This window comes from Panicum hallii, chromosome 5 (genome assembly GCF_002211085.1).
Source record: "Panicum hallii strain FIL2 chromosome 5, PHallii_v3.1, whole genome shotgun sequence".
In the NCBI taxonomy this organism is placed as follows: domain Eukaryota; kingdom Viridiplantae; phylum Streptophyta; class Magnoliopsida; order Poales; family Poaceae; genus Panicum; species Panicum hallii.
In genome coordinates this window covers 50,399,111-50,423,200 of record NC_038046.1, presented here as the reverse complement: position 1 = coordinate 50,423,200, position 24,090 = coordinate 50,399,111, and the positions used below count along the sequence as shown (strand labels likewise).

Here is a 24,090-nt window from a genome sequence, read left to right as displayed (position 1 = left end):
ATTCACCCCCTAGTCGATATCCAAATCATTGGGAACAGAGCTTTGGTCCCTGAATTAAAGTTTAATCGCTTAGAGAATCCACAATCAACTTCATATGTCAACATCATATGAAGAAATCCCACCCATTGTAGTTGGATGATAAGAACAAAAAACAACAAAAGAAGGTTGAATCATATGATAACACTAGTGGAAATCAATACTTCAATAACGAGCGAGCCACGAGCGACTTTCGTTACAAGGCCAAATACATCACAAAGAAAGTTCTGTGATAAATTTATAATAAAAATTAATTCGTTAAAGAATTCGCGTCAAGTTAGTTCTACCGTGACGAAATTCTCAAAAACGTTACGGAACAGATTTTATCTATGATGAAAAGACTGTCATCACAAAACGTTTTCCATTCTATGACAAGCCAAAAAACGTCACAAAATTTTCAAATATATGGTCATAGGCCCAACCCAGGTCCAAAATTAGTGACGAAAATAAACATCACAAATCATTGCCACATAGGATAGATATCCGTCACAGATTGAATCGTCAAATCACCACCCTCAGAGATAATTGCATTTTCACCTGTAATATAATTTCAAATAGACATTCAACCACAATATAACATTATATAGCTCAAATCGTAGCATGTTCGACCAGATTACAAAGCTTTAAGCATAGGGCAATATAGAAATATCTTTACCCTCTCAAAGTCATGATCATTCTACTCAGAAGTCACCATTGTTCTACCATGCCTATGCTGTTCAAAAGAAAAGGCAGCGAATAGCCATACAATGTTCAAAACACAAAAGCCATGTGTGTTCTAAAGACAAAAGTTAGATGCCATCATGTTTGCTGGTTGTTGTCGATCCATGTTTGTGCCAATAGCCATGCTTAGACTAGCAGTATACCCATCCTATAAAGCAAAAGAGATCACAGGAATGTTGCAACATATAAATCAGACCACAGTCTTTTCCAAGCAGCCAGCAGAATAACATAGGTATGTGGGTTGCCAGTTCAAGAGATAAATCAGACCAGGTCAGCTAAATAAACTAGTATAGTGCCCGTGCTAACCTTACGGCAACATTTAGTAATTGAAATCAAACCGCCAAGCGATTGTTTCTGTAATCAATTATATAGTACAATTAGACTTATGATCTACTCAAAAACAGAACCATAAAGGCCTGTTCTCTTCCAACTTCATCAAGCAAAAGGTATAAAGGCAAATAACCGTACTCCAGTTAAAACTATATGAATAATAAGTCATTAAAAAGAGAACAGCCAAACTCTTCGAGGTCACTCAATTTATCACAAGAAAATAACTGAAAAAAGATATTCCTTTCATTGACAATTACAATAATTTCCAAAATGTCACAACCAATCACCAAGTTACAATAAAAACAATTAGACAACCAAATTCAGCATGTTTCCAAAGGCTCCAGATTGGATTATACACATACCTGTATGCCTTAAAACTCCTAATAACGCATTGAAAATGGTACAGTATTTCTAGCTGAGTAGCTGGCTAACCATACCTTAGAAAGATAAGAGTGATATTCAACATCTCCCATGTAAGTTCCAAACTGATCCTGATCTGTAAAGAATCCAAAAGGTAAGAAGATAATTAGAGAATGCAATATGAAAATGCATTAGCTCTAGCAATCTCATGAGCATCCTTAGATCCAAAACAATACTGAACTGCTTGCAAACCAACCTTGAAATTAACCATCTCCCAGATAAGCCTTTACCTTGAATTCTGATAACGTTGTATAATTTACACAAGCTGGATGGAGTGCACCCCCCAACAAAGAAAATTAACTATGCAGTCATTTAAGCCGAATAGTAATCTTTTCATCAGCAAAAACTGAGAATCACATTTTGTCAAAATTGCAAAAACTATTACATAAACAGTGTAATCTGAGACAGAAGAAATTAGATTCCGCGGGAAGCAAAATTGTCTCCATATGTGAAACCATGCTTTATCATCACGCGATTTGCAGAAATCAATTCTAGCTGGAGGACCTGGACGCGGGGTGGAGCCCGGGATCCCGACGGCCTCGGTGACGGCCTGCCCGCCTGCGCGCCGTGGCCTTGCCTGCTCGCCGCGGCCCCGCCGGCACGCCCCCGAGCCTGCGCGACGTGGCCTCGCCTGCTCGCCGTGGCCCCGCCGGCTCGCCGAGGCCTCGCCTGCGCACCGGGGCCCCGCCGGCTCGCCTGCACGCCTGCGCGCCGGGGCCTCGCCTGCTCGCCTCTGCCCCGCCGGCTCGCTCGAGGCCTCGCCTGTTTGCCGCGGCGCCGTCGGCTCGCCCGCTCGCCGCCCGCGTGCCGCGGCACCGCGCCGTCGCCGTGGATCCGCACGCCCCCCGCCGCCTCCGATCCACCTGCTCCTCCACGCCGCGCTGGATCCGCACGCTCCGCCACCGCTGTGGATCCGCGGCCCCTCGTGCTGCGGCAGGGGAGGGGAGGTGGCGGTGGGAAGGCGCGGCAGGGAGCCGGGGGAGGGAGGGAGGCAGGGGAGGGGGAGGGGCGCCGGTGGAGGGAAGAGCTAGGTGCGGGCGTGACCGAGCAGGAGGGGAGCGGCGGGTGGATATGAGTGAGGAGAAGAGGGAGGAGCGGCGGGGAATCTAAGGAGGGGCGCCGTCGGCTTGTGGGGGAGAGAGCTTAGGGTTTTCAGTCTCCACAGGCGTTTCTATGCATCAACGGATCAATGGAAATCATCTGATCGGGAATGGACACTGGGAGAAATCGGGTGAAACGGGCCTGGCTAGGTTTTCCAGCCCGTTTAACGTCTTTTTTTATTTTTCATTTTATTGCACTAGTATGAAGTAACACATAAAAATAATAATCCTATATACACCAGTGTAATTTTTATATGTAATAAACTAAATATAAGTTTTCATATAGAAGTTTCAAAATTTTGGAACTGATTTACAATTTTCCATATGTTAATTGAATTTCTACATGGTTATCGAAATCAATTCCAAATTGAACTACATGTGCATCTAATAATATTCAAAAAATGCAAAAAAAATATATTTAGACTTGTATGTTCCATTCTAGTCCATATCCTGAAGACAAATGAAAAATTCAATTATCTTATAGGGACAATTCAAATTTTTTCTCCAAGTTACCATATAATAATTACAATAATATCTAAATCTAGTTAGAAAATTCTATAAATTGATATGACAACATATTTTTTATTTATAAACTTGCCACAAAAAACTTAAATAGTTTTAGTAAAGTATGATCATATATTGTACACAAAGAATACATCTCTCTCATAGTTTCTTATAACTCTAAGTCAAACTTTAAGATTTAAATACCTCATAATATTTTCAAACTCGTATGAACCTCAAATTTGAACACAACCTTACCTTTACCTTCCTATTCATAAGTGTGATTTTACTTTGCCAGTTGTTATGCAAAAAATTTGATTTCCTACTTTCTACTTGGGAGGAAGAAATCAAGCCATATGGAGAAGAAACAAGAAACAGCAATTACATATAAATAAACAGCTCTAAATGAAGGAGCGTGATTTTAAAAGAAAGTAGGAACAAAAATCATCAAATTTAGAGTTACTATAAGGAAGAATACTAGTTAGACATTTTAATTTCGGATTAAAAAGAGAAATATGAACTATTCATGTGTTCCTCATCCTAGATCTGGCACGTGGCATAATCTGATTGGTCTAACTAGCCGCACGTGGATCGCGCTTGGCTTGATCCTTCTTTTCTCTAACTTAAAACTATAATAAAAAGTTGAAAAGCCAATGTAAAAGACAACCGAGCAAGTAGCTCAGTGGTAAGGCAACTGGTTTGATTATGTGAGGTCCAGAGTTCAATTCCTTATTGGGATCGTATATTTTGCAAAGGCCATATATTTTGCTATTTAGCTGGCTGGTTGCCACGAACTTGAGGTTGCAGGTTCCATCCTTGACCCTCCACCTTTTTCCTCTCTTTTTTCAAAAAGAAAAATTAGACATGCTGGACCCTCTGTCATCACATGTGGCTCACCGGTTCTATGACGAGTCACGGTCATCACAGATATGAGGAGTTGATGGTGCATCATTTTTGTGATGATATGAGATGTTATTCTATGACGCACGTTTTACTTTCGTCATAGTTCCATAGGGGCTGAGGGCTGCCGCCGATGACCTATGATGAAACTGGGATTTTCATCATAGATGTGGTCTGTTTAATGACGAAGTTTCAAACATCACGCGGAAAAACATCATGAAAGCTACTATTTCTACTAGTGTGAGGACTCCGACTATGAGAACAAATCGATGAAGGTAACCAAAACAGGAACTTCCAAAATGTTCACTAAGATTTCTTTCAATTATGGTCGGTTAAATAAATTTTTCCAAAGCGCATCAGTTAACCTAGGGAAGTCCTCGTTTTGATGGGATGGGCTACTCCTCATGGCGACACTCAATGTGTGTGTATTTAATCGAGGTCAATCCGGACCTTTGAAATATTGTGTGTGTAGGTGTCAATATTCCCGAGGAAGATGAGCCCATCGCACAAGATGAAGAGTTTGAGATTCAGCGTAACACGCAAGTCGCTTTCATACTTCTTAGCTTCTTGAGTCTGGAAGAATTTGACAAGGTTGATGGAATGGACTCGGCTAAGCAAATATGGGATAAACTTCAAGTCAACCATGAAGGTACAAGAAAAGTGCTTGAAGGAAGAATTTGTGCACTATAAGAAGAGCTCAATCGGTTAATCATTCGTGAGAATGAAGCACCACAAGATATGTTCAACCGATTGAACAAGATTGTGAACAAGATTAGAGCCCTTAGTGGTAACAAGTGGAGTGACAAGGATGGAGTTGACAAGATCTTAACCGCATACATGGCTAGAAATGTCAACTTGCCAACCTTGATAAGGGAGAAGAGAGGCTTCAAGAGGTTTACCCCCACCGATGTCATCGGAAGAATAGAGCAACATCTCACCACCATGAAGGAAGCAAAGATCTCTCAAGAATTATCAAGAATTCATAAGGAAATAGAGAAGAATAATGGTGTGGCTCTCAAAGCAAGAAAGAAGGAGAAAGGAAAAACTATAGTTGAGAGCACATCATCATAGAAGAAAGAAGGTGATAGTGATATTGATGAAGACATGGCCTTGTTCATCAAGAGATTCAAGAAAGTCATGAAGAAGGATGGGTACTTCAAGGATAAGAGAAGAAGCAAGATTACAAGAAGGTCAAACAAGCCATGCTTTGGGTGTGGGGAAGTTGGCCATTTCATTGCCGATTGCCCCAATCCAAAGAACAAGAACAAGGGTGAGAAGAAGGAGCATGGCAAAGGCAAAAAGAAGTACATGAGTGAAGCTCATCTTGGGGTGGAGTGGAACTCAAGTGAAGAATCATCCTCCAACGATGAGGGTGTGGCAACCATGGCCGTGAAAGCTCACATCATCAAGTCGTCACTCTTTGGAGATCTTACCGATGATGAAGATGACTTCACTCCCACTTGCTTCATAGCAAAAGGGGCAAAGGTAGCTTCTAGACCCAACCCCAATGATAATGATGATGATGATGGTCTTGATGACAATGAATGTCAAAACATGATAAAGGAACTTAGCAAAAAGGCAACAAACAAAATAATAAAGCTTATGATAGAGATAGAGGATAGGGATGAGACTCTTGAGGCACAAGATGAGTTAATTAGGCTTGAGCAGGAGAAAACCGTAGGCCTTGAGAAATCTCTATCCAAAGAAAGGAAGAGTTTCAAGGTGCAAGAGGACTTGCTCAATGACAAAATTAGCAAAATTCTTGAACTTGAGAAGTCTTTAGCTAAGGATAAAGAAAAGGTTGAGAATTTGACTAAATAATTATCTTTGGCCAATGAATCAATTGCTAACCTTAAGGGTGTTAATGAGACACTTCAAGAGAACTTCTTATGTTTAAATGCCAAACACACGAACCTTGAAGTGGAACATGACCTTCTTAAGGAAAGCACCTTAGACTCCAATGATGCAACCAAATCCTCTACTTCTATCACTAGCTATGGTTGTACATGGTATAGTAATATTAATGTTGAATCTTGTGCTACTAACCTTGCCGAAATGCATGATGAATAAGATCACTGGACTCACAAAGTTGATCAATGAGGACTCAACTTCTCCGAGGATTGATGATTTTGAGAAGCACACCAAGGCCTTTGGTAGTAGCTATATGAAGAAGTATGGTTTTGTGAAAGGCATGGGCTTAGGCAAGAATGAACAAGGTCATCAAGAACCTGTTCCTTTCATCAAGAACAACAAGACATTTGGTGTTGGTACCAATGGGCCATTCTTGGAGGAATGGTACCCATTCGACCAAAGGTTGTTGGCAAGAAACCTAAGGTTAGCTCACCTCAAGTCAAGGTGAACAAGACTAACACTCCTCAAGCAAGCAAGGCTAAGCCACATGCTCCACAAAGCTCATTTTATGCCGATTATGTGTTAACTTGGGACCGCAAGGGTAAGGTGGTCGCCAAGTTTGTTGGGTACCGCACGAAGGACACATTGATCAAAAGGAGTGTGTTGGTACCCAAGATTCTTGTCACTAACACAGTAGGACCCAAATCTCTTTTGGTACCTAAGATTAGAGCATAAATTTTTTCTATAGGCATACTCCTCCGGTGGATCAAAATGGGTGCTTGATAGTGGATGCACAAATCATATGACCGAAGAGAAGAAGATGTTCACTTCCTTTGAGCAAAATGAAAATGCAAGTGACAACATTGTATTTGCCGATGGAAGTGAAGGAAAGGTACTTGAGTTAGGTAAAATTGCTATCTCAACTGATCATTTAATTTCAAATATTTTCTTGGTTGAATCTGTGAATTATAATTTGTTATCTGTCACAACCTTGTGAAATGGGTTACAATTGTTTATTCACCAATGAGGGTGTGACTGTCTTTAGAAGAAGTGATGACTCGGTGGCTTTCAAGGGTATCTAGTAGACTTTACAAAGGATAAAGCTCAACTTGATGCATGCTTGATGACCAAATCTAACATGGGTTAGTTATGGCATCGCCGACTAGCACATGTTGGGATGAGAAACCTTGATAAACTTCTAAAGGGGGAACACATCCTCGATCTTACTAATGTTTCCTCTGAGAAAGATAAAATTTGTAGTGCTTGTCAAGTGGGGAAACAATTTGGAGTGCCACATCGACCGAAGAACATCACCACCACCACAAGACCACATGAGCTTCTTCACATGGACCTATTTGGACCAGTGAGTTACATAAGCATTGGCAGTAATAAATACAGTTTTGTTATTATTGATGGTTTTTCTAGATTCACTTGGGTGTTCTTTTTGCATGATAAGAGTGAGGTGCAAGAAACCTTCAAGAAATTTGCAAGAAGAGCACAAAATGAGTTTGATGTGAAGATCAAGTAAGTGAGAAGTGACAATGGCTCTGAACACCAACATTGAAGAGTATCTTTATGAAGAAGGTGATGCTCATGAGTTCTCGGTGCCATACACTCCTCAACAAAATGACATTGTGGAAAGAAAGAAAATAACACTCATTGAAGCTGCAAGAACCATGCTTTATGAGTATAAGACTTTGGATCAATTTTGGGTGGAGGCGGTCAACACGGTATGTCATGCAATCAACCGTCTCTATCTGCACAAGATTTACGAGCTTCTAACCGATAAAAAGCCTAATGTGACTTACTTTAGAGTTTTTGAAAATAAGTGCTTCATTCTCAACAAGAAGCCCAAAAACTCTAAGTTTGCACCTAAAGTTGATGAAGATCTTCTTCTTGGTTATGCATAAAATGCTCATAGTTACCGTGTCTTCAACAATTCCTTTGAATGCGTTGAGATTGCGTGTGACATGATATTTGATAAATCTAATGGCTCTCAAAAGGAGCAAGTTGACTTGAATGATGTAGATGATGAACTGGCACCCAATCAAGCCATTGAAAAGCTAGCAATTGGAGAAATCAGACCTCAAGAGAAGGATGATCAAGAAGCCTCAAACAATAGGCCAAACACCGCTACTGCTGAAAACTCCAGAGACTCAGGACAAACGTGTGAAGACTCCGCAGGTTCCGGAGACTCCAGACAAACCTCCGGAAATTCCGGAGATGTTGATGAAGAGGCCCTTGATCAAGACAAAGAAGATGAGGATGATGATCCAGTGCAACACCAAGCCTAAACAACTCATCCAAGGGTTCACCAAAGCTTACAACATGATCATCCCGTGGATAACATCCTCGGAAGCATACAAAGAGAGGTAACAATACGTTCTAGATTAGCAAAATTTTGTGAACATTACTCATTTGTTTCTTCTTTGGAACCTCTTAAGGTAGAAGAAGCTTTGGGGGGATCCGGACTGGGTGATGGCCATGCAAGAAGAATTGAACAACTTCACCCGAAATGAAGTCTGGTCCTTGGTGGAACGCCCCAAGCAAAATGTGATTGGAACAAAATGGGTGTTCTGCAACAAACAAGATGAACATGGTGTGGTTACAAGAAACAAGGCTCGGTTGGTTGCTCAAGGCTTCACTCAAATCGAAGATTTGGACTTTGCTGAGATGTATTGTTGGCATTTCCTAACGTCATCACTAGGTTTTGTGTTCCTAGCAATGGCGCTAGGAAATGCCTATGTGGTATGTCTTAACGATTATAGAATTAATCTGCAAGCGCATAGATATACCATTGTAGCATTTCACCCAGAGAGTATTCAGGTATCGTTATTTATATTTTCTCGTAGGATGGTATGAGCAAAAGAGTTTACTAGGTACATAATCAGGACGATATGAATAAGCTATAAACTATATTTCATACAGGGGTAAGTTATGATAAAGATATGAATAAGGGTAATGTGACACACACACACTCGAGCTAATCTCAAGATAAAGAATAACGAATAAACTAAAGGTTAGTGGGAGCATAGGCATACAAAGAATATCTTAATAGCATCTATTCATACAAGCAAGGGTTACACAAGATACATGGTTAGGGCTCAAAGCTAAGGCTCCAGATATCAGGGAGAATGTCCCGCACCGGAGTACATCCGGTCCTATTACATCTTTCAGAACTCCTATACCATACTCGAACATGGGGGAGTACACTAACCACGGCAAAGCTGCCGAAGCGGACGGACAGGGCTGTCACCACCTGCTGCCTACCCTTACTACTCCGTGGAGCATGATCATATCCGAAGGATCCCGTATACCCGAGCACCACGCCCGTGTATAAGGTCACTACCCTAGCACTCCCGGGTCTCCCACCCTTCGGATAGACAAGTAAAGCGCTAAGGCAAGCCAAAAGGCACAACGAACCAATATCCTTACTTACTTAGTTCATCTGGCCTAACCACATATATTGAATAACTTATGAAGAAACAAGGCATGGTATGATAAACTATCAAGATAGCATAGCAACCACGACTCAGCTCTGCATTATGAATAAGATACTGACAAGTCGAATACAAAGCCATACTGGAGGCCGAGGATTGCTCAACGACCTTGAGGATGACTGGATTCGCTAAGAGTAGTTCTAGCCTAGCTCCACTACCCTAAGGATTACAAGTCACAAGTGAGAGAGGGAGAGAGAGGCTCAAGTTGTGGTGTGTGTGAATGAGGGGGAGGGGGGCCTCCTTTTATAGTCTCCAAGGTCAGTTCCCGCCATCCCTTCATATGGAAACCTTGGGCATCGCGATCAGAAGGATAAGAACGATCTTCCCTCCAAATCTGAGGCAGCCGGGAAGGCATCCAGATTCGACCGAACCTAGGGTTCGGTCGACCCCAGGTGAGCCTCCCCCGGCTCCTTTTTCCTCTGGATGGCTGACAGGTGGGCCTAGATGATGATCTTTTATGATTAGTTCCTTGGCGCACCTATTTGCTTTGGTTTGTGGGCCCTCTTATCTTGTGTGATGCAGCAAATGATCTTCTGGTCATTGTATGTTGCATATTCTTTGTGTTTTCTTCTTATTCCAGACTTGTATCCCTGAAATGGTTAGATAGACAAAATAACTGTGGAGCTAGGTTAGTGATACAAATATGTGAGTAAGAGGTATGGTTTTCCTTTATTTGTGAGTATAGTTGACGGTCAGATTTTGCACTTAAGGACCGTCAACAACACCCCAAAGCTAGCCCTTTGCTCATCTCGAGCAAAGTCTAGGCTTAAGTTGTTGATCAGGAGTTGCTGCAATGTTGCATTTCCAACTTATACCATAGGCACAACAAAGTGTTCTTACCATGATTTGAATAAGTTGGCTTTGATCTCACCTCTTACCTTACTCCTGTGAAGCATATAGTTTCTCCTCATCTTTGGAAGTTGAGAGTTAGAACGGTCTCATAAAGTGCTAATTTTTCTCACCCTTTTGATTAACCGTCAATCCAGAGGTTTTACAAAGATTTTCAAAAGAAATTTCAAAGTTCCTCGAATAATCTCTCGGATCACTCATTGTGTATGATTCCTTACCAAGACTTTTTATTTTTCCTTTCTTTCTCATCCTACCTCTGATGGCTTGTTTTTGTGGAGCTATAGGTATGGAGGATTTGAAAGCACGCTTGTTTCTCATATAGCATGAGTTGAAGTCGCGTTGAAAACGAACGTCGTCTTGATCTCCCCGGCGTGATCGGGGAGCAGCAACTCATCGAGGCTGTCGACAAACTTGTCGAGGTTGCTGCATCAACTTGGTGTAGAGGCCTCCGGCTTCGTGGAGTTCGGCTAGGTGGCTGTTGAAGCCACCCGAGCCATTGGCGATGCAGATCTAGGAGCCGAAAACGAACGTTATGCCCTCATCGAGTACGATGCTGGTGAAGCTGAAAGATGCCATCGAGTTGTCCGGTGGATGCTTGATAAACACCCCTACCTAGCGCGCTAGCTGTCGGTGTTTTACCGTCACGCCCACTGAGGGATACCCCCGAGGTGGTGAGTTTGTAGGTAGGATGTTGCCGAGATCAAGAACTCGAAGGTGTAAGGAACATAAAGTTTAGATAAGTTCAGGCTGCCGAGAGCGTAATACCCTACGTCCTGTGTGTGGTTTATATTGCTTTAGGTGGTGATCAGGGTGATCTTGGTGATCTTGTTTGGAGAGGTCCCTGCCCGCCCTTATATAGTTTAGGGAGATAGGGTTACATGAAAATCCTAACCGGATACAAGCTCAGGAGTCCTATCCGAGTACTTTTCGGGTAGTTTCCTTCTGTTCTGACTAGTTCTACTAGGTACGAGTAGTTCTACTACGATACGAGTAGTTACAACTGGTGTAGGGCGGGGTCATATCTCATCCCCTTATCCTAGAATATGTATGCCATGTGCGCAGTCCCGTGACCTCGGGTCCGACAATTCTTCTTCTTAAAAGTGGTTGTTTTTGCCTCTAATGTTTCAGAGAAGTAGCAAATCCCGATCAGAGCAGCAGTGTTGAACTCTTGCCTCTAATGTTTCAAAGAAATAGCAAAATCCCTCCAAAAAGGTGGCAGCTTAGCAATAGTTCCTGCAGCCACAAACTTATCGGGCAACTCACACTTGAAACCTTGAAATTCTTTAGCCAGTGACTGAAGTTCATGGGCCTATTTTACTACAGAATGGTCATTGACCATCTTATAGTAAAAAAATAGTTCCATGCCATACAAGTCATTCCCAGCATCAGAAATGTCAAACTTGGCCTCTAACACATCCCAAAGCACCTTGACAGACTGTAGTGATAAGGAGGCATCCACCAAGTTTGCAGCAAGAACACATATCACACGCTTGCTCCTCCTCTGGAGTAAATTGCTCGGGCTTCCCTTATGCGACGTGAATAACATTCATTGCTGTCGATCAGAGGGTCATCCTCTCACGCCAACTTTTGTCATTCACACCAGCAAAAATATTTGGTTTCCATGCAACAGCAAGTCCAGTTACCGTTAGCCTATAAGCATATTCAGATTTTTGGATTGTTAGGAATTTAGGCAATTTACGTTATGTTCTAACTACAAAATACACTAGGTAAATCTTGAAATTGTTTAGCATGAGTGATCTTGTGACAACAAAGTATGTGCAAGTATTCATGTTTAAACTTCTATTAAACGCGAACAAAAGAAAGAACCAAAGAAGGTTCAGGGTGTAACAAGACGCGGGGACAAGTGCCGGAGGCACCAGATGCACTTGCGAACTGGATATTGCGTCGGTCAGGCTATTCGATATAGTCGATCAGACGCTGGTGTTGTGCCAGTGTTCGCAATGCAGTCTGGTGACGTCCTTCAGAAAGTAGTCGTACAAGCACGTGGTGAAGACAATCAGTGAGTAGTCGTGCATGAATGCGGCCCCCCAAAACCTAATCATCCATCTAACCGTGTAGATGTGGTAGTAGGCCTGCTCTCGCAGCGATGGAATGCAGTGTACCAGCGGAGGAAGATGTGAGAGTTGCTGTACATTTGAGAACATGAGGAGGGCACCTTTCTTATATAGGCGCGCAACAGGGAGGAGAGAATGAACCAGGGACACTATTGATGTACATGTACATCATCAATTACTACTAACAGCGAAAAATAAATACCATCAATTACTTGTAACAGTCAAGACTTAATTTGCTAGTTAATTGAGTCATTAAATGAATCATCAATTCTTATGAATAGCTCTAATTGAGTCAGCAATCCTCATTAACAATCCTTCAACTTCTCATGCACTATAATGGTTTTCGTAACTCCCTAGCATTAATCAAGGACCTTGTAATTTTTCATTGATTTTATTGAATATAAAATGAGCATAGCCCAATTTTATCCAACAACTACCCTCCTCTCAATCAGTGGAAACGTTCACCTTATGTGATCTCTTCATTAATGTGCTACCCCCCCCCCCCCCCCCCACAACACACACACACACACACACACACACGAACACACACACGTAGCAAGCAGACAAGCACAAACACAAACTCCAATATAATTACAAACTTAATAAATATGGTGGTCACCTTTTTTCCTTAACTTGATGGATTACAAACATGGTATGTAATAGAAATGAGGACTTTAGAATAATAGAAATTACATAACAAAAATTTACGACTGAGTTTGCTATAGCCAAGAAGTTTGCATATAAAGTCAATAAGCTCTTGTTAATTATCTTGAGGGTAAAGAAAATGATCCACTTTTAACCTTAAAATCATCTCAAAGAAGTCATCCTGACCAATGTTTTTCTTAATGAATTCCATCCAATTCTACAGCTTTTTGAAAATGATATCAAGTTGGTCCTCCAATTGAATATGATCTAAAATGTCAATCATATGCAGAACAATTCTACAGCTTCTTGATTTGTTGTTGTAGAATTCATCTGTTGCAGTGATTTTGTAAGTGAGTATGTACCAGGTTGTGTGAAAATTGTAATGAAGAAGAAAATAACAAAAATATAATAGTGAATTTCACTTTTAGCGATATAGATTAACTCAAAACAAAGAGCTCAAAAACAAGTGGAATCAAACCATACGACATTCTTATAAATATAAAACAAATAAAAATCAACGAAGAGCTCATCTTATCCTTTTTATATGATCAAATAGTTTAGACATTTTTAATTAGTTGACCTAATTAATTGGGCTACCATGTGCAATATAAAGCTCAGCAGCACTGGGTCGCACCATATCCATGATAATGATGGCAGTTTATCAATATATCATGGCATCGATTTTTTTTTCATTTCAATAAAATTGAAGATAGAAATTGTTGTTTCCCTGTTTGATATGTGTGACACACAATATGAGAAATCCCAATAATTCCTCATGAAAGAAGTGCAATGTTGATTAGTTCTATCTTAGCTTTCTATATTCTTGATTGAAGGTCCACAGGTCATCATAGTCCATCTCCTGCTGGAGTTGACTACACTCATCTCGGTGTGCTTCATGAACACACACACACACACAATTAGAAATTTAGGCAAATTACATCATATTTTATATCTGAAATGCACAAACTCAATAATGAAAATAGTGTGGAACATGAGTGATCTAGTGATGGTTCTAACACTCATGTAGAGTTTGCAGTAACAAATCATGAACAAAAACAAGAACCAAAGAGGGTCCTTGATGTACCCATTAGCGCGCAGGGAGCAGTCGTGCCTTGTGCTCCCACAATAGAAGGTGTGAGAGCTGTTGCTCGTGTGAGAACAATAAGAGGGCCCCTCTTGTATACGCATGCAGGGGAAGAGAAGAGTAGAGAATGAACTTTGATGCCATGACTCATGTCCCATCATGGCTCGGCTTGCCACAGAACGAGACCACATGCATGCCACACCCACGCCCCCGTCCTGGCCCGGCAAGGAGAGCCAGCGCATTTGGCATGCCGGTCACCTTTTCAACTTCACGGACGGTGCACTCAACTTTTCATGCGGGATTAACCATATTTAGCTGGTTAGAATCTTCCTCAACTTTTCATGTGGGATTAATTATATTTAACTCCCTAGTATTAGTTATGAGCCTTATAATTTAAATGACTTAACTGAAGACAAAATGAGCCTATCCCTTCTCAAAGATAGCCCCTTCTTGCTCTTATTCTTATTCGGTAGCCCAATTAAATCCAACACACACGCGCGCACATACACATGTACATCTAAGCGCTAACATAAACTCCAATACAAGATGATGAACTTTGGAGTAAAGGAAGTTACAAAACATAAATTACTATACAGAGATGAGGACACTTTAGAGTCAAGGCATATAAAGCCAATAAGCTTTTCTTGATTATCTTGTGGGTAAACCAAATGATCCACATTATTTCACGTCCAAATCATCTTTGAGAAGACAACTCTACCAAAGTTATTCTTAATAACATCCAATTCTACACATTTTTAAATATAATATGAAGTTGGTCCTCCAGTTGAACACATATTCATAGAATTTGGGGTCAATGCCTCTCGGGAACGCATTCCAGTTTGAGAGGGGTCGCGGCCCCATTGCTAGTGGAGTTTATTGGGACAAGGAGGTTAATGATAGTGGATTGGTATGCCTTTGTCAGATGATGGGTTGAGTACGTGTGGCATGGCCTAAATGTTCTCTTTTATATTTTTCTAATGTAGTTGTACAGATTAATTTCTTCATTAGTAATATATGTATATAATTTTTATAATTACAAAAGATGCATCAACCCGGATGAATCAGGATCACATTCATTTCTCGTTCAATAGAGGTATACCCCCTTGGTACCACCACCCTAGGGTGCAAAAATTGACAAAAGCCTCCGACACTTATGCGAAGTGCAGTTTGTTAGTTTTGATCTCCCTAGACCATCGGACCCTAACGGGCCCGATGGGCCTCCTCACCTCTGCGCCCTGATCGGGGGCGCCCCAGCTCCTTCCTAGCTGGTGGGCCCCCGTCGCCCCGCGCTATAAAGATAGGTGGGGGCCAGCGGCACGGATCACGAGAATCACCGGCCGCCGCCACCCCACCAACAGTCAAACCCTAGCCGATCTAAGTCAAGCACGGTAGCGGCGGGAAGCACCACCGCACTACAAGAATTGTGATTTTTTATGACAAAAGTCCTCATGACGAGGACAAATATCGTCATATATTACAACATTATATGACGACAAAATCTATGTCGTCATAAATTCATGAGCCCTTGAACTATTTATGACAACTCTCTTATTTTGGTCACATAAAGATGCCGAGTGTCGTCACAAAATGTCAACCAGAGTAGCCGACCGTCTGTTATGGTTTTAATGACGACATGAAGTATTTTTTTTGTGACCTTTTTTCTACGTCACTGTTTGTTAATTATAACATGATTCCTGAACAGAAGTTGAACTTGTGCGTGATGAAATATTGGCAGAATGTATGGTTTAGGGAAATTATCTATATGGAATTATATGGAGACTTCATGTGTCATGCCCAGAATCTGTCCTAAAATGGAAAACTGGATTTTTATGACCCCAAGGCCATGTCATGGAATGTACATAATTTGTCACAAAATGTACAGATATGAATGAAATCTGGACAGTAATGTAACTTGCATCACACATGAAGTATACACTAAAAATAGAAACATTGCATATAAGGTCTTACAATCTCTTAATTCAGATACAAATGTAGTAGCATAATTGAAATACAACAAATTCAATAACAGAAAAGTTCATGCATGGTTCACATATGTCTAGAAATGCAAAGGTCAATCAACATTACTGTCTTCTCCTGAAGTATTGCCTTCTTTTGGACTATGGTACTCAAGGTAGGTTTCATCTTCATCTTCGCGGTCTGCTTCATCACCTTGAGCAATATGCTTTTGTCGACGGATGCTCTCGACGAGGTCTCTACTAATAGGGCTGCCTGGTTCATTATCCATGTGCAACAAATCCATATCTGGAGGAATGTCTCTCACTGCACCATCTCTAGATGAAATATGCTCCTCTTGGTATGCCTCTTGAGATCTCATTTGTACTTGTTCATGGATTGGTTGGTTTGTGTCGGACTCTTCGACATCAAATATATGTCGGTGGCCAAATTCTTGTAGCACTCGCCAACATGGCCCTAATTTTGTATCTTCCAAGAAAAATACTTGTGTAGCATCTGTGGCCATAATGAAAGGATCATCCTTATACCATTGGCCTGTGATGTTTATGCTCTTGAAGTAACCATCATCTTTCATGTGGTATGTCCTTCCCCCAAGATGGTACCATTCACATCGTAATAAGATAACGGTTCTACTCCCTTTGCTGTTCTTACTGTAACTCAACTCAATAATGTCTATGATTGTCCCATAGAAGTCCATTGTGTCATCACCGTGAGTACCTGGGCACTTGATGGTGGAGTTCTGTGTCTTCCTATGTTCATCACGAGCCGTAGTGTGGTACCGTACCCCATTGATTATGCAGGCTGTGTACGAACGCACTCGCGGATCCGGCCCACATGCTAGTGAATACAAGTCTTCATCAACAAGTGTTGTGCCTTCATATTTCAATTTGGTAATCTGCCGGTAAAAAACATACAGAATTATTGAATTTGAAAATGTATTGGATCATAAATGATGAAGTCATGCTGTAGAAAGTAGAACACACCTGATTCTCGAACCATGCAGCGAATTGTGTTGATATCTTTTTTTCAACATTGTTGACCTCTTCTTGTTCTAATTGTGCCCTATACATGCTGCAAAGGAAGAAGGTAGTTAGTTATTTTGTGACACTAGTATTGAATAAAGATGGATGCAATAGCATGAATTACTCACTCTTTGTATTCTTCAACTTCTTCGCAGTTATTTAGAACAAACCAAACCATGGAGTCTATGTCTTTGCCTTCAACTGCATCATAAGTTTTTACACCCTTCCAAAGCAGGTCTGCTATCAAAGGCTGCATAAACACATGGAAATCTTTGCCTGGTGATTTTTTGCCTGGAATTAGTAAAGCAAGCATATAATTGGATTGGTCCATGCACATCCATGGTGGAAAATTGTATGGTACCACTAACAGTGGCCATATGCTATATGAATTGCTCATCTGACCAAATAGGTTAAATCCATCAGTAGCAATGGCTAACCTCAAATTGCGGGGATCATCTACAAAAGACTTGAAAGTCTCATCAAAATCTTTCCAAGCTTCCCCATCAGCAGGATGTCTTATTTCATTTTCAACGGGTACCCTCTTTTCCTTGTGCCATCTTGCATATTGTGCCCGCTGCTTTGACATGAAAAGCCTTTGAAGGAGTGGAATTATTGGAAAGTAACGGAGGACCTTGTGACGAACTTTCTTTCTGCCCTCCTTGTTCACTTTCCATCTTGTGAAGCCACAAACTGGGCAATGATCATCGCCTTCATGGTCCTTCCAAAACAAGGCACAATCATACTTGCACGCATCAATAGAAACATAACCAAAACCAAGCTTCCGAAGCACAGCTTTCATCTCGTTATATGACTTAGGAATTCCGGGCACATTCTTCAAAGTTGAAGAAAGCAACTCAAGGAATGTATCGAACCCAGATGTTGTTATCCGATTGTACACTTTTATATGCAGCAGTTTAATCATGAAAGATAGCCTAGTCTCCTCGGTGCAACCTGGATAAAGTTCACGCTTTGCCTCTTCCATGAGTTGTTTATATAAGTTACCACCGAGGCCATGGCTTGCTGCGTCGTGCAAATCTTGAATCAACCCCTGAACTCCCCTTGCACCGTCATCTATGACATCTTCAGCTTGTCCTTCCTCATCAAGTGGTGCCTGGCCTTGGTCAGTTCCATCACATGACATATCTTCAGGTACACTAGAGAGTTCTCCATCATCATCTTGTCCAACATCATCTTCTTCCTCTCCATGATGAGCCCACCTAATATAGCACCTAGACATACCATTGAGCTCGATATCCTCGTGTACATCATCTAGGCTTTTCTCTTTCTGGTTCAAGCATTTTCGGCATGGGCACTTGATTTTCTCATCTGCACTACTACATCTAGCTCTGACATATTCCATGAAGTGTTGAACACCAGACAAAAAGGCCGGCGAAAATGGTGCACTTGTATAAATCCAACTTCTATCCATCTCAACCTGGATAAATTAGGTGCAAAGAGTAACAAATCCATCTTAAATCCCTGGACTAAAGTTAAAACAGTACAAGAAAAAATGGTAAATTGACAGAGGTACACATCACTGAACTCACCTTGTGGGGGTGGTTGCCGCGCGTGGATGCTGGTGGGGGGTGGAGCAGCTCGTTTTGCTGGTGAAGATCCACCGTGGGTTGGACCCCTGGGCTCCACGTACCACAGTGCAGGTGAGGGGAGGGGCGGCGGCTGCTGGAGCTGAGGGGGTGGGCGCCAGATGCACGTGAGGGGAGGGGCGGCGGCTGCTGGAGGTGAGGGGGTGGGCACCAGATGCAGGTGAGGGGAGGGGCGGCGGCTGCTGGAGCTGAGGGGCTGGGCGCCAGATGCAGGTGAGGGGAGGGGCGGCGGCTGCTGGAGGTGAGGGGATGGCTGCCAGATGCAGGTGAGGGGAGCGGCGGCGGCTGCTGGAGGTGAGGGCATGGGCGCGAGCTGTAGGTGAGGGGAGGGGCGGCGAGGCAGGTGAGTGCAGGTGCTGGTCGCCGGAAGCCTGCAGGTGAGGGGAGGGGCGGCGAGGCCGGTGAGTGCAGGTGCTGGTCGCCGGCAAGCCTGCAGGGTGAGGGGAGGGGCGGCAAGGCAGCAGGCCAGTTGGGCCGGCCTGATGCCTACAGGCAGTGGCCAAACGGCAACACAATGAGCAGTGGCCAAGCGGGCACACAGTGGCCAGGTTGTCCAGCGTATCAATGACATGTGGGCCCAGATGTTCATGTCTAAATATTGTAACAAATTTTTCTCCTACATACCATCACGAGGTACTTTATGTGGGCCCAGATGTGGGCCCTGATGCCTACCGTCACGAGGTACTTTATGTGACGGTCGTTTTGTGACGAAACTGTGACGCGGGGATTTTGGTCATAACTTACTTTTTATGACCAATTGCGTACTTTACATGATAGATTCTGTTTGTCATAAAAGCCAAGATTTCTTGTAGTGCCGCCGGCCATCGTCTACACCTCCGCCTCGACCCCGAGCCCGTGGACGCGACCCGGACCTCGGCCACCGCAAGCACACATGCCTTCGCCTCGGCCACCGCGAGCTCCTACACTGCACGGCAATGGCGGGCACGACCACATCGGCTGCGACGCAAGGGCACGAAGGTATACCCCGTGCCCCTCTCTCTCTCTGTTGCTCGGACTTTGTTAGTAGCACACGACATCTTCTAATCTAATCGCGCAGTAGCCGATCCAAAGATTTAACATTGGTATCAGTCGCCTATCTACCTACGTTGATTAGTTTTGGAAGATTCAAGAGAAAAGAACCCCAGAAAAGAACCCAGAGAGAATCCCAGAGCAAACCCCGCGAAACCCTAACCCTAACCCTAAACCTAGCTACAATAGAAAAGGGGCGGTAAAGGGGGAACTCACCTGTTTTCCCCTTGGGCCGTCCGCCGTCAATGCGCCCGGGACGCCGGCGCCTTGACCAGATCCCGCGAGGCCTTGTGCCTCGCGTGGACAGAAGCCGCACGAGCTGCCACAGGGCCGCTCGCCGCGCTGTGGATCGGGGCACCACGGTGAAGCCGCTCGACGGCGGCGCGCTCACCTTGCGGTGGACGCCCGCGCCGGCGAGGGGGCTCGCCGTGGCGCCGCTCGCTCGGTCGCCGCCGGTCGCCACTCACTCGCATGCTCGGGTGGGAAGAAGAAGGCGCCGGGGGATCGGGGGGAGAAGAAATGAGCTAGGGTTTTGGGGAGAACGGCTCCGGGGGTTTTTGATCGGCCGCAACACGCGCGCAGCCGTCGATCGGAATCGGACGGTCGAAGTCGATCCGCGCGCCACCGGGCCTCTTTTGGCCCATGCGGGACGGCTCTTTCCCGGCCCGGGCCCAGGTTGCCTCGACCCACGGCCGCGAGCGCTGGCGCAGGGGAGCGCAAGGGCGCACAGGCCGGCCCGTGATGGGCCACTGCCGCGGGCCGCGCGCGTGCGCGCGCGGGGCTGTTGCCGCTGGGCCGTCGCAGGGGAATGGGCCGGCTGGGCTGATTCCAATAGAAAGAGCTGTGCATCATTTTTCTTTTTCCAGAAGTCCTTTTCAATAGAATTCCAATGAATTTGATACATTTCAAATTCAAAATTGATTGAACTTTGATGCACTGCTTATAAAAGTCAAAATTAGAGATAATTTTGATATAATTTAAGATTTCCGCTGCAAAGATTAAATAGATCCATTTTTTAATGCATTCTTGCCTTGTCATTTAAATTTGAACCAACGGGATAATTTAATTTTTCAAGGCAAATAGATAATTTTCTGGATTGTAATATTGTTATTTTTTGACCAATGTTAACAATGACAATATTGCAATTTCTACTGTATTATCTTTTGATAGATATTTTTCATGTATTATTTCTTTTTATGCCCAACAGTATTTTAGATTTAATACAAAAAGAGATTATGACTTAATCTTTTAATAGATAATTTTCATGTATTAACTCTAACTCTTCCCAACGGTGTTTTAGATTTAATACCAAGGTTATTGCATGTTTTAAATTCCGACCAACGTCGTATTTTTACATATGCAATAATTTATTTAAATTTATTTTAATGTTTTCACCACTCATGAATATTTTTCAGGAGGATTATCAATGATGATTTCCATCAATGATATTCCTATATTAAAAGAAGACAATTACAATGAACGGTATAGAAAGCTGGACCTATATTTCATCATGGGTGAATTGGATTGGGTCCTAGCTACACCGACTCCCACAGAGCCTGTGCCTCCTGTGAGACAGGACACAGACACAGATGCTTCTTGGAAGCAAACAGAGCTTTCTTATAGGAAAGCAAGAGCAGATTATGAGAGGCTTTATGCAAAATGGTTCCATGCCAACAAGAAGTGCTTGGCAGTGGTAAAGAACACAATTGAGCCTGCCATTATGGGGTCAATCACAGATTGTGCCACTGTAACAGAGTATCTTGAGAAATTAAAGAACCAGTACACTGGTTCTTCAAAGACTTATGCAACCCAGTTAATTAAACAACAGGTTTCAGAAAGATACAATGGTGGTGGCATCAGGGAACACATTCATCGCATGGTCAACCAGAATAACAAGGTTAAGTCATTGGACCTTGCCTTCAAGGAGGATCACATTGTCCATTTGGTTTTTGCTTCATTGCCAAAAGAGTTTGACACTTTTGTTGTCAATTACAACACCCAACCACATACTTGGGATATAGAAAAGACCATTGCGATGTGTGTCGAGGAGGAGGAAAGGATAAAATCCACCACAGGTGGATCTTTAAACTACGTGAACAAGAAGAAGAATGCCAATTACAAAGGCAATTTTTCATCTTCTTCTTCATCCTCTTCTAAAGGTAAAGGCTCTCATCAACACAGACCTCAAGAAGGACAGGTTCTAGTAGAGAAGGATTAGTGTCTCTACTGCAAAGAAAGGGGTCACTACAAGAAAAACTGTCACCGATATTTAAAGATGATCATGGAAAAGAGAGGTGAGAATGTTATTTCATTCATAAATGAATCCTTGTATATAGAATATTCAAAAACCACTTGGTGGATTGATTCAGGAGCAACTATTCATGTTGCAAATTCATTGCAGGGATTCCATTCGACGAGAACTACTCAAAGAAGCGAAAAGCAAGTTAGAGTGGCAAATGGAGCCTAGGCAGACGTTGAAGCAGTGGGAGACGTTCATTTGGAACTCGACACTGGCTTTATTATAGTTCTTAGAGATATTTTATATGTACCTTCTTTACACAGGAACTTAATTAGTGTGTCTTGCCTGGACAAAGATGTCAGACCCGGGGCCACCGGGCTGGGTACATAGCGTAGTTTAAAGAGGTCTAAGAGATTAAGTCCGTCTTATCTCTTATTCATCTTGTTTATCTCTTATTTATCCCGTTTAAATAGGAGATAGAGCTAACCGATACAGAGGGAATCTACTCGAGATATGTTCTGGTACGATTCCTTGGCTGGTGTTGGTTAGTATCTTTGTAACCCTGGCCTCTCGGATATATAAGGGAGGTCAGGGACCCCTCTCAAAACAGAGGATCATTAGGTCATTCTACACCGAAGGGAATATAAATCACCATACAGGACGTAGGGTGTTACGCTCCGTGCGGCTCGAACTTGTCTAAATCTTGTGTTCCTTGCACCTTCGAGTTCCTGATCTCGGCGTCTCCTCACCCAAAACTTGCCACCTTGGGTATACCCCTCGGTGGGCAGCCGGTTAAACACTGACAGCTGGCGCGCTAGGTAGGGGAGCACGTCGAAGATCCACCGGCGAGCTCGATGGCATCGTTCGAATTCATCAGGTCAGTTCCCTCCCAGGGTACGACATTCATCTTTGGTTCGTGGGTCTACATCGCAGATGGTGTGGGCAATTTTCACCGATTCCTCGTTGACATGAAGCCAAAGACTCTCGCTGCGGATCCCCGCAGCGACCTCGACAAGTTTGTCGATAGGCTCAACAACTTGCCGATCCGTGTTTCTGCAACAACGATCGAGGTGGAGACTGCTCCAAGCTCGACTTCTTCTAGCGTTGCAGCAATTTCCCTTGGATTGGACTCGTTCCAATCTAAGAATTCGCGTAACCAATTCCAGCTTGGTTCACGCAACTTGGCCACTGATCTTCAGGAGGCCAATGCCTCTGGGTCTCTCTACGCGCTGGAGAAGGACCTGGATTCTCTGCTCCAGCCCGGAGGGCCCGAAGCCACAGCAAGTCGGGGGGCCTCGGGTAGTTTTGGCACCGGAGATCTGACGATCACCTCTACGCCCGAGGGGCGCTTCGTGCATTGGAAAGGGATGCAGCTCTCCAATCTACTCGAGGCTGAGGCTCGACTTGTGGCCCATCTCGAGCCTTTGCCCTTCCAAGAGGGTAGGCCGTTGGATCCCACGGCGGAGGAGTCAACAGAACTAGTTGACACGGGCTCCGATGAGCTCGCCTCCCGCCAGGTGCTAATGGCAGAAGAAGGCGAGGACGGTGAAAATCTTCCCATCATCGACTCCGAAGCGGTTTCTGAAGATGAGATCACAGCCAACGCCGGCGGCGAGAACGACGCCGATCGTGAGGCAAGGAGGGCCAGGAACAGGGCCCGCACAATTCGGCGAAGGAGGGCCAGCGAGCGTAGGCGATCTATGCATCGCGATCTTGACCCTGAGTTCGCCGCCGTAAGCGAACGGGGTTTCAGGACTCCGGTGGCTAACATCGCCAGGGTGATGGCCATCCTCGAGTGTAGCCATGATCCGGACGCGCGCCAAGCACTTCTTTATGCGCAGAGGGCCTGGATCCAGCTGGATCAGCACAACCCGGCATCCACCATCAGGGAGGAGCGCGTGGGTGAAAGCCGGAGCCAGGATCACAGCCGAACGGCTGCCGGTCGCCCTCGAATTTAGCCAAGTCACAACAACGACAACGCTCGCGGGAGCCAGGTCCCTGGCGGGAGGCAGCAGCCACCTCCAGGGGGTAACCCGCGACAGGCAAATCATCGGCTTCCTCCAGAAGATCTGCGCCAGCACATCAATGAAGGTCGTGACGCGCGGACCGTGATCTCCTCCAGGCGCAAGGTCCGCGAAGAAGTCGAAACCGAAGGTACTGACTGTAGCGATCGGTTCCCAGCCTTTTCTGCACGTTTCAGCAGCTACAAGT

At 43.8% G+C, this 24,090-nt stretch overlaps 1 protein-coding gene across 1 annotated transcript; it reads right to left on the bottom strand.

Moving 5' to 3' along the window:
- Positions 1-383: 383 nt before the first annotated feature.
- On the bottom strand, positions 384-4,029 carry LOC112892726 (translation initiation factor IF-2-like). Its single transcript, XM_025959850.1, has 4 exons — positions 4,005-4,029; positions 2,011-2,648; positions 1,524-1,582; positions 384-573 (listed from the first exon to the last, which is right to left on the bottom strand). Exons 1-4 carry the CDS (start codon positions 4,027-4,029, stop codon positions 570-572), a joined length of 726 nt encoding a protein of 241 aa, XP_025815635.1. The 3' UTR covers positions 384-569.
- Between the last annotated feature and the right edge of the window lie 20,061 nt (positions 4,030-24,090).

What these genes read in the sequence shown, in the direction of transcription:
- LOC112892726 (XM_025959850.1), bottom strand. Translation starts at nt 4,029, where the DNA reads ATGACCGTGACTCGTCATAGAACCG. An exon ending in CGTGACTCGTCATAGAACCG is followed by an intron (nt 2,649 to 4,004) that starts GTGAGCCACATG and finishes GAAAACCCTAAG; the next exon opens with CTCTCTCCCCCACAAGCCGA. An exon ending in GGGCTCCACCCCGCGTCCAG is followed by an intron (nt 1,583 to 2,010) that starts GTCCTCCAGCTA and finishes GATTCTTTACAG; the next exon opens with ATCAGGATCAGTTTGGAACT.